Here is an 18,263-nt window from a genome sequence, read left to right as displayed (position 1 = left end):
AGCTGGGATATCAGACCCTTACATTTCGGTCACACTCACTTTCTCCAGGAGTCTGTCAGCCAATTCTGGATCCTTGTGTAGACAAGCTCTTGGCCAAATCCTAATTTCTTTGAAGTGAGGGGCTAAACCTCAGTGACTTCAATGGGATCCAAACCTGGCCTCATTATCTCAAGTTGGATTTTCTTTAGAAAACATTGGAAAAAGTTTCTCTTCCAAACAGTCTTTGCACCATAGCAAGAATGACACAGCTCTTACACAGAGAAGATGGGTGAGGTAATAACTTTAATTGGACAATCTTCTGTTGGTGAGAGGGACAAGCTTTTGATTTACACAGAGCTCTTCTTCAGGTTAAAATAATAAAAGACAGCTACCTGAGGCTCTTTCTCCCCTAAGACGTCATTCATAATACAATAATATCCCAACAGTATATACATAATCGAGTCAGGAGGAACTTAGCCACGCAGAAACTTCTTTTGCACCCTTTTATCACTGTGGGGAGCAAACCTTCAGCTCACTCAGAAAATCCCATCAAAGAGATGACATATGAACATTCTCAGGAGAAGGCAAACATTGAAAATCCTGTCAAACTAAACTCTCACCATCTCAACAGGCCTTTCCACCTGCAAACCCACCTGAAACAAAGAAACAAATAAAAGCAACAAACAACTCAGCAAAATTAAACTAAAAAACTGACAAACAAAAACCAAAGAACAAATGTGTTGATACCTCAGTCAGAGTTATTATCCTGACAAAGAAGAGCCAGAGAACCCACTAGGAACATTGCTATGGCTAGTGACTATCACATTGAATGGTGGTGTCTAGCAGTAGATAGATAGATAGATAGATTCCGATCTTAATTACATTGATGTAAACCTAGAGTAACTCCAATTTTCTTGGGTTAAATTTGTCTGGATTTTTATGAATGCAAATACCCAATTCTGCATAAAAAGATTGCAAAGTATGTTCTCATGAAGGCAATAATGTCATCAGATGATTCTATTCATAAAGAAACACAGAATGAACTCGCAATCAGTGGAGAAATATAGACATTATATTCTTGCTGAATAACCTCCAACCTATCAGTTTACTCAGTGCACCTTTCATTTCCTTGTTTCTCATGCTGTAGATGATCGGATTCATCATTGGGGGCAACACAGAATAGAGAACAGCCACCAAGAGATTCAGATCTGAGGTCAAGTTGGAGGTTGGTTTCAGGAAGGCGAAGGTGCCCGTGAAAAGGAACAAAGAGACCACAGTGAGGTGAGGGAGGCAGGTGGAGAGGGATTTATGCTGGCCCTGCTCCGAAGGGATTTTCAGCACTGTTTTGTAGATCTGAACATATGACACAATTATAAATGCAAAGCAGATTAAACCTAAAAGCACATGAAAAGAAATAACAACAATTTCCCTGAGATACGAGTCAGAGCAGGTGAGGTGGAGGAGCTGGGGGATTTCACAGAAGAACTGGTGCACCACGTTGCCTCCACAGAAGGGTATTGCAAATGTGTTCCTGGTGTGCACTGCAGAGTAGAGAATAACACTGATCCAGGCACTGGCTGCCATTTGGACGAAAGCTCTCCTGTTCATTACTGTCTCCAAGTGCAATGGTTGGCAGATGGCGATGTATCGATCGTACGGCATGATGGTCAGTAAGGGAAAATTTGCTGAGGCAAAGAATAAGAAAAGAATGATTTGGGTATCTCATCCAGAATAAAAAATTGATTTTGTGTTCATGAGGGAATTGGCCATAGATTTGGGAATGGTGACACAGATGGAACCACAGTCTAGGATGGACAGATTCATCAGGAAGTACACGGGGTTGTGAAGGTGGCGGTTGCAGGCTCTGGCTGTGATGATGAGAAGGTTCCCCATCAGGTAATATCAGGGATATCAGGGATATCAGGTAAAGCAGTAGAAACATCACTGCTTTGTAAAATCTGCAGCTCCCGAACATCAGAGAATCCCAGGAGAAAGAATTCGATCATGGAGGTTTGGTTGGACATTTTCTTCCTCAGTACACTGTGTGATGTCTGTGGAGGGAATGAGAAGGACAATGATCAGGACTAGAGTGACAGAGGGAATGGCCCTGTTTCTCCTTTCCCTAATATCTCATTCTAGGAATGTCAAAGGTACATAGAACTCATCACTTACAATGAGTAGGTGTTGTTAGTGCTCCTCACCTCTGACAATCAATCAGTAATATTATCACACTTGTGTAACCTCCTTCATCACTTTACCCAATCTGAGGATTCGGCACAAGGTGTGGCTTGATAAAATGCAGTATGAAGGATGGAACAAAGCACGCTCCAAATCCAACAGTTCTTGCAAAGAAGGCTAGCACCAGCAGGAGAGTGAATTTGTGTGGGGGGGTGGAGGGTGAGAAAACCTGGATTTGTGCTGGAAATGGCCCACCTGATGATCACTTTAGATAAGCTATTACCAGCAGGACAGTGGGGTGGGAGGAGGTATTGTTTCATATTCTCTGTGTATATATAAAGTCTGCTGCAGTTTCCACGGTATGCATCTGATGAAGTGAGCTGTAGCTCACGAAAGCTCATGCTCAAATAAATTGGTTAGTCTCTAAGGTGCCACAAGTACTCCTTTTCTTTTTACCCTGTTACACTGTCTGCAAAGAGCCATGGCTGCAGCCGTGAATCCTTTGAAGAGCCTCCGAGATGGAGCTACTTGCTCCATCTGTCTGAGCCCTGGTCTACACTAGGAGTTTAGGTCAAATTTAGCTGCGTTATATCGATGTAAACCTGCACCCGTCCACACGATGAAGCCCTTTTTTTCGACTTAAAGGGCTCTTAAAATCGATTTCCTTACTCCACCCCCAACACGGGGATTAGCGCTTAAATCGGCCTTGCCGGGTCGAATTTGGGGTACTGTGGACGCAATTAGACAGTATTGGCATCCAGGAGCTATCCCAGAGTGCTCTATTGTGACCGCTCTGGATAGCACTCTCAACTCATATGCACTGGCCAGGTAGAGAGGAAAAGGCCTGCAAACTTTTGAATCTCATTTCCTGTTTGCATGGTCACCTGCAGCTTGCCACGCTGGCCAGAGCTCATCAGCAGAGGGAATTAAAATAAACAAAGGGGGTGACTTTGCGAGAAACTGAATGGCCCCCTCAAGGATAGAACTCAAAACCTCAAAGATAGAACTCAAAACTGGGTTTGGCAGGCCACTGATTTCACAGAGGGAAGGAGGGAGGGAGGAGAAAATGAATACAAAACAAATCTGGTCTATTTCTTGTTTTGAGCCACTTCATCTATCTTTATACATCTTGCTGGCAGTAGACTGTGCAGTATGACCACTAGCCATCGTCATCTCCTGGGTGCTCGGCAGAAGATGCTGCAGTATGACTACTGGCCATCATCTTCTGTTGGCTGGAGGTTAAAAGACAGTGCACTGCCTGTAGGACTGAATCGCCACAAGATGAAACTTAAAAGGGAAATGACCTGGCTGAGTCACTCCCATGTTTGCCCAGGCTCCTGATTAAAAGAGCACCCAGGACTATGTCAATGACGGCTACCAGTCATACTGCACTGTCTGCTGCCAAAAGGCAATAATCTGCTGCTGTGTAGCAATGCAGTACCACGTCTGCCAGCACCCAGGAGACATACAGTGACGGTTTGCTGAGCGGGCTCCATGCTTGCTGTGGTATGGCATCTGCACAGGTAACTCAAGAAAAAAGGCGTGAAACGATTGTCTGCCCTTGCTTTCATGGAGGGAAGGAGGGAACGGGGGCCTGATGATATGTACCGAGAACCACCTGCGACAATGTTTTAGCCCCATCAGGCGCTGGGATTTCTACCCAGAATTGAGATGGGCGGCGGAGACTGCGGGAACTGTGGGATAGCCACCCACAGTGCAACGCTCCGGAAGTCGATGGTTGCCTCGGTACTGTGGACACACTACGCTGACTACAGGCACTTAGAGCACTTGCGTGGGGACACATACAATCAACTGTATAAAACCGCTTTCTACAAAACCGACTTCTATAAATTCGACCTAATTTCATAGTGTAGACATACCTTGAGGTTTTTTTAAGGATCCAGTGTCTTTAGATTGTGGGCACAATTTCTGCCAAGCCTGCATCACCGAGTTCTGGGAGGGACCAAATACAGACATCTCCTGCCCTCAGTGCAGAGAGACCTTTCCCCAGAGGACCCTAAGGCCGGACAGACAACTGGGGAACTTTGTAGAAATAGCCAAGCAGCTGAATGTCCCAGCAGCAGCAGGAGGAGGAGATTTGTGCAATGTGCACCAGGAGCCTTTCAAACTCTTCTGTAACCAGGACCAAATGCTCATCTGTGTGATCTGCAGGGAGTCCCAGGCTCACCGTGCTCACAGGGTGGTCCCTATAGAGGAGGCTGCCCAGGAGCATAAGGTAGGCCACAGCTGGGCACGACTTTAAGTGAGGAGTTAGTGTGTATGTAAACCCCAGAATGAAGGCGCTGTTATTTCTTTATTAGTCTCATTCCATTATAGATTAGAACTCAGAGTTTAATCTGATCAGGGCTTAAATTCTTATAGAGTATTTCCCAGAGCCCCCCATGCCCTCCTCCAATATGCTATAAAAACTCCAGGGGGGTTGAAGATATTTACCAGAGCTCTTCTCCAGACAGCTCCAGCTGCATTTAAGCCTGAATCTGAAAATCGACCCCCTGCTCGCCTGTCTCCCATTCTCATCCTCAGGGTTGGCTGCGGTGGCCCATGACTCCAACTCCTCCGGTACCCATGGGGCTCGGGGGTGGCACGGCATCACCGCAGAGGATAACGTGCAGCTCCTTGTCAAAGCGGCATGTCTGTGGAGTTCCTGTTCCCCCAAAATATCCTCCCAAGCCTTACACCCCCTTTCCTGGGGAGGCTTGAGAATAAACAAGATGAGCACAGACCAGCCTTGGGTTTTTAGGACCCTAAAAACCCCAATCAGATTTTTTTAAAAACAACAGAACTTTATTAGAAGAACAAAACAAAACAAAGAACTAGCCTTGTAAGATTAGGATGGAAGATAATCTCACAGGCAATTAGCTTCAACACATAAAGAATCCCCCTCTAGGCAAAACCTTAACGTTACCAAAAAAAAAACCCCAAAACAGAAATGCACATTCCCTCCAGCACAGAGAATTTCACAAGCCAAAAAGAAAAGAAAATCGAACACATCTTCTAGCTAAATTACTTACTAACTCTATAGGAGTTGGATTGCTTGCTTCCTTGATCTGTCTCCAGCAGAGGCATCACACAGACAAAAAAGCCTTCTCTCCCCTCAGATTTGAAAGTATCTTCTCCCCTTATTGTTTTTTCTTGGTCAGGTGCTAGCCAGGTTACTTAAGCTTTTTAACCCCTTACAGGTAAGGAGGAATTCTAGGCTACCCTTAGCTGTATGGTTATGACAGTCCTTCTCCTCATCTCCATGGCAGGGAGATCCCGGCTGGGAGGGGAAGGGAGAGGGGGGAACTTTAGCCAGGCAGAGGAAGCAGCTGGAGAAGTTTCTCTCTCTCCCTTCCCCTACCTGTGGCCCATCAGCTCAGCAGCCAGGGCTGCAGCAGGAAGGAGGGGCTGATCGGGGCTTCTGCTCCTTTGTCTGTGGTTTGCTTAGGCCAGGCAGAGCCAGAGGGTCACTGACCAGCTGATGCTCGGTTGCTGCTGGATCCTTACCCGAGTGATGGGCAGCTGGGTCCTTGGGAGCCAAATGCCCCTGATGTGTGTGGGAATGAGGAAATGGAGGCGTCTCTGATGTCCACTGTGGACATTCATTTGGAGCATTTTCCACACTGAGAACATCTCAGAGGTTACTTCCCTGTGCAGATTTGCAGATGCCTGATGCTCCGGGAGCAGCACGCTGAACTTGATCAATTAGGACAAACTGCAAAGCATGGGGCAGACAATCCCCCAAACTGGTGGATATTCCAATACTTAGATTCACCAAACCAGCAACAAAACACCTTCTATGCCTATCTTACTGGTTACCCAGAAGCCAAAACACAGTTCCCTGAAAGCACAGGTAGCCAATTCTTTTTTTCAAGGTCAAAATTTCCTTGTCAAGCTATAGACAAAGTCCACACTCCAGAGAAAATAATAATAAAGAAACCACAACAGTGATGATAATAGAGAAATAAAAACATTTCAGGGTTCCATTCGAAAGCATCTGGTTGTCTAGATTTGGCCCATGTCTGCCTATTGACTACCCCTGCATTAAAGACACCCAGCCTTGGGCTCCTGCCCAGACAGCCCAGTTAAATATAATGCAGATTACTGAAAATCTTGTTCATCATCTAAAAAGTTCAGCCAACCCCAAAGGATCGGATACATTACCCAAGAAGTTAAGGAATACTTCAGTTCTTACCCAAATACATGCTTACAGCCAATTCTTATTAACTAAAGTAACACTTATTAAAAGAAGAAAAGAGAGAGTCTTGATCATTATACACACAGACATGAATAGAGTCCTTAGGGCAGTTTCACTGCAGGGATGGTGCTTTAGAATTGAAAGGTCCTTTTTCGAATCATTTCATCAGGTTCTTGTCCAGATGTGAGCAAACTATGGCCTGCGGGACCATCCTGCCAGGCCCCCAAGCTCCCGGCATGGCCCCGCTTTGAGCGCCATGGTAAGGGAGCGATGGTGGGGGCAACAGACGTTCGGGGGGGGGTGTGGTCAGGGGACAGGGAACGGTTGGATGGGGCAGAGGTTCTGGGGTGGGGCGGTCAGGGGTCGAGGAACGGGGGGGTTGGATACGCATGGGAGTCCCGAGGGGCCTGTCAGGGGGTGGGGGTGTGGATAGGAGTTGGGGCAGTCCGGTGACAGGGAGCGGGGCGGGGTTGGATAGGGGGTGGGGTCCTGGGGGGCCTGTCAGGGGGTGCGGTTGTGGTTAGGGCTCGGGGGGGAGTCAGGAAAGGGGGGTTGAATAGGGCGTGGGATCCGGGGGAGGGCAATTTGGGGCAGGAGTCCTGGGTCGGGGTGGTCAGGGGACAAGGAGCAGGGTGAGATGGATGGGTCAGGGGTTCTGAGGCTGGCAGTCAGGGGGCAGGAAGTGGGAAGGGGCGGATAGGGGGCAGGGGCCAGGCTATTTGGGGGGCACAGCCTTCCCTACCCAGCCCTCGATACAGTTTGACACCCCAATGTGGCCCTCAGACCAAAAAGTTTGCCCACCCCCGTTCTAGTCTAATGTCCAAATCAGGGCAGTTCACTATCAAGGCAGTCCAGATGGGACTGGAGATCTCAGTCTTACGACTCAAACTCCCTCTGAATAAAGCTTGAGAAGATCTGAGAGAAAAGGATCAGGTCCCAAGAGTTTTTATACAGATTTTTGCAGCCTCTCGATGGCACGCAGTCCTGGGGTGAAAAATAGGGTTTTGAAATAACCTTGTAATTCCTAAACATCACCGGCAATTAACTACAGGGATTAACAGAAGGTGATTATCCATTAAACAGTTCATGGACTGTTTACCACAAACTTTAAAGAGACATGCAGACAAGGACATTATTACACCTAACTTTTATCTAAATGTTAATATTTCCTTTTGATCTCCAAGTTAACAGAATACAGCCCTAGAGAGGAACTGTTTGATTACATTGTTAACCTCTAACAAGACATAGGTAAACAGAGACTACTACGGTTACCATCTTCCAATTCTTTAGGAATACAAGTTTACATTTCAAAGCTCAAGCCTATAGAACATGCAATGGCCCTAAATACCATTTACACACTTAGAAGCATGTTTCTAAAGGTTGAACCTAGATCAATTAGCCTGCAAGTTGCTTCACCCTTTCTGGCCACGGGTCACAGAAGTTTAAATGCTGTGTGGATTCTCCCATGCTTAATGAGGTGTGATCTCAGTGTGAAACTTTTCCCACAATCCAAGCACTTATGGGGTCTCTCTCCTGTGTGGATTTTCCAATGATGAACAAGGGATGATCTCCATGTGAAACTTTTCCCACAGTCCAAGCACTTATGGGGTCTCTCTCCTGTGTGGATTCTCCAATGATTAACAAGGCCTGACCTCCATATGAAACTTTTCCCACAGTCCAAGCACTTATGGGGTCTCTCTCCTGTGTGGATTCTCCAATGATTAACGAGGCCTGACCTCCATATGAAACTTTTCCCACAGTCTAAGCACTTATGGGATCTTCCTCCTGTGTGGATTCTCTGATGTGTAACAAGGCCTGATTTATCTGTGAAACTTTTCCCACAGTCCAAGCACTTATGGGGTCTCTCTCCTGTGTGGGTTCCCTGATGTTTAACAAGGACTGATTTCTGTGTGAAACTTTTCCCACAGTCTAAGCACTTATGGGGTCTCTCACCTGTGTGGATTCTCTGATGTCTTATAAGGTCTGACTTCCAAAGGAAACCATTTCCGCAGCAGAGGCATTTATAAGGTCTCTCTCCTGTGTGGGTTGCCTGATGTGAAACAAGGGCAGATCTCTGTATGAAACTTTTCCCACACTCCAAGCACTTATGGGGTCTCTCACCTGTGTGGATTCTCTGATGTCTTATAAGGTCTGACTTCCAAAGGAAACCATTTCCGCAGCAGAGGCATTTATAAGGTCTCTCTCCTGTGTGGATTCCCTGATGTGAAACGAGGGTAGATCTCTGTTTGAAACTTTTCCCACACTCCAAGCACTTATGGGGTCTCTCACCCGTGTGGATTCTCTGATGTCTTATAAGGTCTGACTTCCAAAGGAAACCATTTCCACAGCAGAGGCATTTATAACGTCTCTCACCGGTGTGGATTCTCTGATGCGTAACAAGGCCTGATTTCTTTGTGAAACTTTTCCCACAGTCTAAGCACTTATGGGGTCTCTCTCCTGTGTGGATTCTCCTATGTGTAACAAGGCCTGATTTCTTTGTGAAACTTTTCCCACAGTCTAAGCACTTATGGGGTCTCTCTCCTGTGTGGGTTCTCTGATGTCTAATTAGTGCTGACTTTGAGTAGAAAGATTTCCAGCACTTGAGGCATTGAGAGGGTTTCTTGCCTGTGTGGCTTCTCCCATGGTTATTCAGGTCTGAGCGATTAATGAAGCTTTCGCCACGGTCCAAGCATTGAAGGGGTTTCTCTCCAGTGTGGATTGTCTGATGTGTCACAAGGTGTGATCTCAGAATGAATCCTTTCCCATAGTCGAGGCACCGATAGGGTTTCTCTTCATTGGGATTTCTCTGCTGGGCTGTGGGATCCTTGTGTCCTCCAACACCTATAATAGATTCATCAACTTCCCCAGGAACGTCCTCACGATGATTCCCATCTTCACTCTCACTCACTCTCTTAGCACCTGCTGGGAGAGAGACAATCCAGACAGGAGTCATCGTGCTGGGGAGAAAGAGGAATAGCACAGAGGGAAAACCCAACACACTAAAGTTGTGAAGAATCAGCAATTGGATTTTGACTCCACTTCCCACCCAAACACTCACAGGGAAGGAAAGTTGGGAAGGAAGCTCCAGCAGCTCACAGGGTGGGTGGAATGGCGTGAGCGATATCTGCTGACTACGGCCCTGCCCTGGCTGAGATGAGGAAGAACAGAGGGCGCTTACTCACACCACACATTTGGGATTCTCAACTTTTTCCTTCATTCACCACATGGTTTCTGTGTCAGTCCTCACCTGTGCGGGTGCCTCTCGGGATCTCTCTTTCCTCAGAGGCCTGGAGATCCGGGACCCACAACTCTTCCCCTCGTTCCAGCTGGGCGATCAGCTCAGGCTTGGGAATGGGAAACCCTGCGCAGGGGGTGAAATCAGACCAGATCAGGGTGCATGGAGGATTGAGAGAGAGTCTGTCACAAAGGGCATTCCATGTCCCAGTGCTGTGCTGGGGGAACGTGGAATCCAAGGGGACGGGAACATGGTCACTGAGCCCCCTTGGGAGAGGCAGACATCTGGGGAGGTGAGGGGAATTGTCACACCCTCACTAGGAGTTTGCAGGATCTGTGCATTCTGCGGGCCTTGCTGACAAACACACAGCTCTAGAGTTAAACCCCTGCCTCCTTCTAAACCTGCAGAGCCCAGAGCCCTCCCCATGGCAAGAGCTAGACCCAAGGAGGGAGATGAACAGAGATGCTGTGTGTGAATGAGAAATAATAGACAGGACACTTCATGAGTTCTGCCCCACTGAAAGCTGGAGGTGGGTGGGAATGGTTTCGCATGTCCATTAGGTTTTGACACTGTGGTCCCATTGGAGAGGGTACAGAGATGCAAGTCTCTCTCGCCGCAACTGTGGACTATGGGACAAATTCTCCTCCAATCTAACTGACCAGGGAAGAACGTAACCAGAGTCAGAAATGCAGTCCCTTTACTTTCTAATAACCGAGGGGACAGGAATCGCTTACCCAGCGAGGTCACCGTCTCGTAGTTATCCTGCATGACGTCCCTGTAGAGGGCTCTCTGACTGGGATCCAGCAGAGCCCCCTGCCCCTGGGTGAAATACACAGCCACCTCCTCGAAGGTCACCGGCATCTGGAACAACAAGAGTCCCCCAGTCAGCACCTGCTGCTCCAGCCACAATCCCACTAGTCACGGGAAAGGAAGAAAAAAAAGCTCTGGGAGGGCCAGAGAAGCAGAATCCCTCTCCCACCCTGCAGCAGCCATGTGGCTTCAGGGGGTGGGAGAAGGTGAGAGCTCCTTGTCCCCCCAGCACACAGAGCAGGGCAGGGTCTTCTCATTTCCCACACGCCAGCCAGCCACAGGCAGATACAGGAAGCAGAGCTCTGAGCCGGGGACAGGGACAGGAATCCCGACAGCTTCCCTTCGTATTTCACAGCAGCCTCTGGCCAGTGGGGTCAGGCTCCAGCACTGGGAGTCTGGAAAATGTTCCAAGCCCTGTTTCCTGTTTCATAAATGAGGAAAGTTCCCCTGCTGCCAATGGGCCTATTCAGAAAAGCAGCAGGTGTGGGGATGCAGATATGCAGGCCTGGCTGTAAAGGCCGATACTCTAAGAATTTAGGTGTATTCTTATCAGTTGGCTAGTTCTAGTGGTATAAAAGAAAGAATCAAAATCACTGTCTGCGGGTGGAAGGGCCTTCTCTTACTGTGACAGTCTGAGGCCCTGTGCTTAGGCGAAGGCCTTTGGCTAAGCAGCAGAGGCAGCCATAAGCCGGGAAGCGACCGGTCACCTCCTCACATTTCAACCTAGTCACATTGAAATAAGGTGCTATTGGGCTGTTAGGAATACAATCCTGTCCTGATAGTGCCCATCGCCTCCAGAGAAAGGGAAGTGCCTAGAAAATGTAAAAGGAAACTTAGTTTGATAGCATCCTGTCTGGCAAGAACCCACTTATCAATAGCTGGGATGTGAAATCTTCACTTCTCTATTGTTTTGTCATTATAGTTCCCACTTTGCTATTGTTTATTTGCATGGTCTCTGTCTGGTTCTGAGATTGTTTCGTCTGCTGTATAATTAATTTTGCTGGGTGTAAACTAATTAAGGTGGCACGATATAATTGGTTACATACTCATGTTACAATATGTTAGGATTGGTTAGTTAAATTTCAGGAAAATGATTGGTTAAGGTATAGCTAAGCAGAACTCAAGTTTTACTATCTAGTCTGCAGTCAATCAGGAAGTGAGTGTAGGGGGGTGGGGAAACTGCAATCATGTTTGGCTAAGGGCAGGAATGGGAACAGGGACACAGGCAAGGCTCTGTGGTGTCAGAGCTGGGAAGGGGGACACTAAAGAAGGAAACTGGAAGTATGCTTGCTGGAAGTTCACCCCAATAAACATTGAATTGTTTGCACCTTTGGACTTCGGGTATTGTTGGTCTCTGTTCATGCGAGAAGGACCAGGGAAGTAAGTGGGTGAAGGAATAAGCCCCCTAACAGCAGGTTTATCACACCCTGTTTCCTCCCTGCCTCTCCCTTCCTCTCCTCCCCCCAGCAGCTCCCTTAAAATCCCCTACCTGAGCTGGCTCCATCATGGCCATTTTCCTTCCCTTTCTCCTGGAAGATGGGTTGATCTGGAGCGAAATCTGGACGTGATTCCTCAGCCTGTCAGGGTGAGAGGGGCGATGGGGGAGGTTTCAAAAGGGGCTTGAGTCCATTTCGCACCCCGATTCCCCCCCCCCCCCGACTCTTTCCCTTGAGTCAGACGCTCTGGACTTTGCCATGCTGGGAAGAAACCCAGTTAGGTTATTACCACCCAGGCCAGCCCCCTCCCAGCAGAACTGAACCCACCGGGACACTTTGAAACTCTCCCTGTAACAGTGTCTCTGAGCCAAATGCTGGAAAAAGAGCAGAACCAGAAAAGCCACTTTTGGGGATTCCCTCTGACACTGTCCCCAAAGGCAGCGCCTGTCCCCCCACTCTACAAGCAATGCAGGGATTCCAGGCAGTCAACAACTGGCTTTTCCTCTCTCAGCTCCTCTCCTTGTGCTCAGGAGAGTCAGTCTGCCCGGGATAATGCAGGGAATGGATCTGGGCAGATCTGGGAACTTCTCTTCCTGCTGCTCCTTCCAGTCTCTCCACTCTCCCTTTTTATCATCTTCCCTCTCCCTGGAGAACTGGTGACTGCTCCATTGACGTGGGCCTTTGCTCTCCTTCGGGAGATCAGCCACTGACACTGCTAACAGGGGTTTGAACAGTAGCAGTATCCATGAGGACAGCAGCTCTGGGACTCACAGACACACGGGGAGCCCCTCCCTCCTGTACTTCAAACTCGCCAGCAGGTCCCTGAAAGGGGCCCTTTGTGCAGAGTCACTTTCCTGCCATGTGGAGGAGCAGAAACTGCTCCCTGTAGGAATTTGCTACTTAGGGTGCACTGAGCATGCTGACGTGAACTGAGCACGCTCAATAACATCTGCTGAAGTCACTGCCCTTCACCCTGCCCTGATTACCCATAAGATTCTGCAGACTGTTTTTACAGGGGTTAAAAAGGAGGAAAGGGGGCAAATCGGAGGAGGGAGGTGTTGGCCAGATTCTGAGCAGGGGGAAAAAATTCATTGGTCAGGAGGGTCAAGCAGCTGGAAGCAGGGTTAGGATAGGGCCTGAAGGGCAAAATCAGGGATGGGGGGAAGGAGCTGGGGTTAAGCTCAGGGGTAAGGCGCTGCCAGAAGGTAATAGAGGGTAAAACCCTGGCAGAGGCAGGGGCAGATGAGGTATGAGTTACGCCGGTGGACTGAGACATCAGTGTTTCCAAAAATAGGGTGTGTGTGGGGGAGGGAGAGGGTCTTTTTTTATTTCTCCTCTCACAGACAGCTCCTGTCAGCATGGGCTTCCCAGGGCTGGGTTCTTAAAGGCATCCCAATGACTAGCCACTGGAGCTCCTCTCTGTCTGATGTAACCTACTAAGGTGCTGCAGGAGACTTAATTCAGTGAAACAGGGACTTCTCTCCCCCCTCGCCCCATCCTTTCCCCGCCCCGCAGTGATCAACGAGTTACCCGCAGTGTTGCCAATTTAGTCATTGGTTGGAAATTGCAATCGAAATTGAAACATTAATACACACTTTAAAATACGCATACAGTGTATGATCAAATACTTGTACCTGAAAGTATAATAGGTTTGAAAAGTCTGAACAAAGACTGGCTTCCTCACACAGCCGTTGTTTTTTCTGACAACGTCGGCACATTGGTTTCGGCAATGTTGGCCAACCTTATCATTTAAAATGATGATTTGTAAACAAGGTGTGAATGAGCTCTCCCCTGACAGCGAGTGATGAGCCAGGGGTAGGGGGAAGGCTTCAGGACCAGACTGTATTTACATGAACTCACCTACTCTGCCGAGGTATCCAGCAGACAGAGCTGTGGGGCCCAAGTGATCAATTTTGGCTGGTGTCGGGAGTTTCTGTACTAAACATTTTTATCATATTATAATTAATTTTTGCATAAGAACGTAAGAACAGCCAGACTGGGTCAGACCAAGGGTCCATCTAGCCCAGTACTCGGTCTTCCGACAGTGGCCAAGGCCAGAGGCTTCACAGGGAATGAACAGAACAGGCAATTATTGAGTGACCATCCCCTGCTGTCCACTCCCAGTTTCTGGAAAACAAGAGGCTCTCAGAGCATGGGGTTGCATCCCTGCCCATCCTGGCTAATAGCCATTGATGGACACATCCTCCATGAATTGATCTCGGTCTCTTTTGAATCCTATTCTAGTTTTGGCCTTCACACCCCCCACCCCGGCAAACAGTTCTAGAGGTTGACTGTGTGTTGTGTGAAGAAGTCCTTCCTTTTGTTTGTTTTAAACCTGCTGCCTATTAATGTCATTGGGTGACCCCTTGTTCTTGGTTACGTGAGGGAGCTTATTCACTTTCTCCACACCAGTCAAGATTTTATAGACCTCTATCATATCCCCTCTTAGTCCTCTCTTTTTCAGGCTGAAAAGTCCCAGTCTTTTTAATCTCTCCTCCTGTGGAAGCTGTTCCACACCCCTCATCATTTTAGTTACCTTCTCTGTACCTTTGCATGCAGTATTCAAGATGTGAGCGTTCCATGGATTTATAAAGTAAAAGTGGAGGAGCTTGGTTTGCCAGATTGACTAGCAAAGCCAATGCTGACAAACTATGTGAAAAGGCTGCAAAACACCAATCCTCTGGACTGCATCGACATGCAGAAAGCCTCATAAGCCAGTCATTGCCAAAGCCAATCTGAGAAGAATTTAGTGAGGTGTTAAGAATGCTGGAGACACACCACAGTTTATGCGAACAAACATGGCTGTCACATCACACTTTCTCTTTAAGCAAGAGTTACCACATGCTACAAACTGGGGGCCAATGTTAAGTGCACTGTCCAGCTGAAAAGTAAAGTACATTGACTTTTTTCTTACATCTCTACAACAACAACTTTTGGATTCTATCAACCTCTACGTTGCTTTTACAGATGCCTGTCTTATAAAACACCAACAGTTGAATGGAGTGAGGCACTCCCAGCAACGGGGCTGCCATGTGATCAGGACAGAATAGAGAATATGAACAAAGAGTAGAATATCACATGATGAACAAATGAAGATTTGATTTCAACTTCATCATCATCACAAATGGTTCAACCCAATTTTTGTGCTGTGTTTCCTGGGATGAAAGAAGTAGGAATTCACCTCTTCCTACTCTCAGTCACAAGAGCTACAGCTGAGTGTTCTTGTTCCTCATTGAATAGAATTGTGTGTTCCGAAAGAAGTCATCTTCTGCCTGATCATGAGCATATCTTGAAGGAAGGAAGTATCTGACACATGAGAAGCCTCCAAAAATGAATGCCGTGCATTCGAGAAGTTCATTAACAGAGTTTGCACAGTAGGCTTGTATAGAAAACTTTAATTTGTGTGAGGATTTAAAAATGAGCTAAATCTAATAAAATGGTTGTGAAACATTTTTCAGTTTTTACTATGGTGCCATACAGCCCACCTTCACCCTAACAATCTCACTGGTCATCGGTCTTCCCCCCTCCCTCCAGAGGAGAAGGTGATACATCTTCGAGCAATGGTGGTAGGTGCGGTGATTGTGCTGGTGGAAGCCAGGGGAAGCCCTGGGGCCTCCAGGAGCACTGGGGAGTGAGGGTTGCCCTCACCAGTACAGAATAGGTGTAGCAGCATACACTCCACACAGTGCATGGCTCCTCTGGGCTGCTCAGGACAGCTGGCAGTGCCTTCTGCCCCACCCGTTTGCCATCAGGGTATTTCAAGAGCAGCAACATTGCGGCTTCCACATGCATGGGAGTGTTTGGGGAGGGAAAGGACTTTTTGGCCCTCTTCTCACCTCCACCACCACTAATGGCTCTGTGTGACGGCAGCCATATTTTGACCCTGTAACAGATAGGAATTGTTTCTGCCAGGAAAAACGTCAGGTGAGCATAGGTGGTCCTCAGTAAGGGAAACAGGAAATCCAGCACAGTTCTCTCTCCTTTCTACCCAGCCCCCAGAGACTAAAATACATCTGCATGAAGACAAACCCATCTGGCTCATCTTTACCCTACAGATTTCAAAATCTCTGTCTGAACAAGCCCTTTCATCGCCAGTGAGACATTACCCTAGGAGCTGGCTGGAATCTACCCTCCCTTGGATTGGAACCTTTCTCAGCCAAGGCAACAGGACAAGGGCATTGCTGCCTGGGCCTGCCCGCTGAGCCGATGAACGGTCAGAGATCACACCAGCCCAGAGTTTAAATTATCCTCCATGTGTCCCGCGTCCCACTACAATGAATCCTACCCACAGGTCACTTGCACGCAAATATCAATATCAGGATGCTACATTGTTAGCACAGTAAGTGATGCTGCAAAACAAGTGATGTTTAAATGACCTCACTATTTTTTACAATCCTCTATTAAGAGGGAATTGATACATCTGTACACCAGGCAGGGTCATTTGGAAGCCGACGACTTTATGCTTCCATCCCTTGCCACTGTCAAGTTTTACCAAATTACGACAAGTCAGCCCATAAGAACAATGTTCTTCGGTATGAGTAACTGCTACTGTTAACAATTTGCTACCTCTGTCCCCGAAGACAGGAAAGGTGAGTAGTAGCAGATTTCTACAGATAGCAGTTTCTCACACTATAGGGTGTGAGAAACTGTTATCTGTAGAAATTAGCTAACTCACCTAGCAGTTTTTAGCAAAGTAGGACTTGTCTGCTACATGTAGCAAATTCCTACAGGGAGCAGTTTCTCATACTACACCTACCCCAGCACTTTGCCCCAGGTCTCTCCCCTCACCTGCAGGCTCCGGCTCAGGGGCTGGTGTCAGCAGAGCCTGGAGCTGTCCCGGGGCTGGTTCCAGGCACGGGGGAAAGTCCCCACCTGAGATGGGCACTCAGGGGGCTTTAACAAAGGTTGCTCCTCTGCTGGATAAGTAGCAGCTTCTCAATTTGGGTTCCCAGGTCAAAATGCAGGAGGCAGCTTCTGATCCAGGCAGCTCAACTCCAGAGCTGTATCCTGAGCAGAGAGACACACACCAGCCTCCTCCTCCGGCTTAGCAATAGCCGGAGTCTTCTGGTGGCAACACCTGATGAATGAGTTTCCCTGGACTCCCCCTGCACCAGGGCCGGCTCTAGTTTTTTTGTCACCCCAAAGGGGAGGAAAAAAAAAAAAGGAGTGCCATCCCTTCAGAAGTGCCGCCCCGCCCCGGACTGTGGCCCCTTGAGAAGTGCGGCCCCAAGCACATGCTTGGTTGGCTGGTGCCTAGAGCCGGCCCTGCCTGCACCGCCCTGGGACAGGCAGGCAGAGACTGATCTCACTGGCCCTCTGCACTCACCCCCTGCCAGAGCCAGCAGTGACTCCGGTCTGACTCCGGTGTGGCCGAGATCTGAATCCTGCACGGAAATCAGACCAGGGCCCTGGGCAGCCCCGAACGCCCAGGAGACAGACCCCAAAATCATGATTCTCTCTTGAAAAAAAACAACCGAATAATACCTTGGGAGCACCGTGTGTGGGGGGAGGAGGGGGGTTGCCTGTGGATATTTGCTGTGGAGTTTCTGAGCGGTGAGGGGTTAGATCCCTGCCCAGCCACCCCCCAATGCTTCTGTGACCAGCTCAGGAAAAAAACTCCCACCCACCGGCTGCTGGAAGGGGCAGCCTCGCCCCCTCTCCTACTCCATGGGGCGGGGAGCTGCCTTGTGTCCCTCCCCACCCCCTCCTTGCTCTCTGGCTCTTCCTTCTCCCCCCAGCCAGTCTCCCCTTGCTCTCACATTCTCCCTCCAGCCTCCCCGCCCCACATCCCCCTTTCCCTCGCAGTGACCCCCCCATCTTCTCCCTAGTCCAGCCTCGTTCCCCTCAGCCCCATAATTCCCCCCACACCCTGATTCCCTGCAACAGCCCATCCCCCCTTCAGTGCAACCACTGCCCCCATCTCCTCCTGCCCCTGGATCGCCTTTAACCCGCCTCCTGCCCCGCACACACCCCTGTCCCCCCTTCAGTCCCCCTTTCCTACACCCCACACAGCCCCTCTCCAGACCCCTCCCGGCTGCCCCCACGTGTTGCCCCAGCCCCGCCCGGCCGGGCTCCCCCCGCCCCGCGCACCGGGGGCTGCGGCAGCTTTCCCGGGCCCGGGGCAGGGAATCGCAGCCGGCTCCGCGGGGAGCAGCCCGGGGGTGACGGGGGGGGGCGGGTCTCTCTTACCTTCCCTCCGAGCGGGGCCCCCCGGGGCAGGGGCCGGGCCGGGAAGGGGCCCTGGCCGGGCTGGGGGCTCTGCCCTGGGAGAGGCTCCCGGGGAGCAGCGGGCAGGGCCCGGCTGGAGGTTCCCCTCTCCCGGCTGCAGCCCGGGCTCCGGGCTCCCAGCACCAGCCGCCGGGGCTCGGGGATCTCGCCGGGAGCCAGAGTCCCCGCAGCGGCTGCGAGTCACTTCCTGCGGCCGGGC

At 49.2% G+C, this 18,263-nt stretch overlaps 2 protein-coding genes across 5 annotated transcripts in view; one reads left to right on the top strand and one right to left on the bottom strand.

The window, feature by feature from the left end:
- The first annotated feature begins 2,638 nt into the window (after window positions 1-2,638).
- Window positions 2,639-18,263, top strand: part of LOC125629622 (zinc finger protein RFP-like) — a 164,111-nt gene continuing 148,486 nt past the window's right edge. The window contains exons 1-2 of the mRNA XM_075119872.1: window positions 2,639-2,702; window positions 4,044-4,393. Of these exons, the coding sequence (XP_074975973.1) occupies window positions 2,639-2,702; window positions 4,044-4,393 (414 nt within the window). The remainder of the gene's footprint in view (window positions 2,703-4,043; window positions 4,394-18,263) is intronic.
- LOC142068278 (uncharacterized) lies at window positions 4,941-18,257 on the bottom strand. Of its 4 annotated transcripts, none has more exons than XM_075119811.1 (5): window positions 18,026-18,257; window positions 11,890-11,977; window positions 10,325-10,451; window positions 9,603-9,716; window positions 4,941-9,277 (listed from the first exon to the last, which is right to left on the bottom strand). In XM_075119811.1, the coding sequence occupies exons 2-5, from the start codon at window positions 11,911-11,913 to the stop codon at window positions 7,788-7,790; spliced, it is 1,755 nt and encodes a 584-aa protein (XP_074975912.1). In that variant the 5' UTR covers window positions 11,914-11,977; window positions 18,026-18,257; the 3' UTR covers window positions 4,941-7,787. The 4 variants fall into 4 exon arrangements, with proteins under 4 accessions (XP_074975912.1, XP_074975913.1, XP_074975914.1 ...); XM_075119812.1 differs by lacking the exon at window positions 18,026-18,257 and adding an exon at window positions 16,625-17,550; XM_075119813.1 differs by lacking the exon at window positions 18,026-18,257 and having other exon boundaries at window positions 4,941-9,274; window positions 11,890-12,055.

The sequence above is a fragment of the Caretta caretta genome, chromosome 14, assembly GCF_965140235.1.
Source record: "Caretta caretta isolate rCarCar2 chromosome 14, rCarCar1.hap1, whole genome shotgun sequence".
Lineage (NCBI taxonomy): Eukaryota > Metazoa > Chordata > Testudines > Cheloniidae > Caretta > Caretta caretta.
Note: the sequence above shows the minus strand (reverse complement) of the source record. Positions and strands in the feature narration are given on the sequence as shown.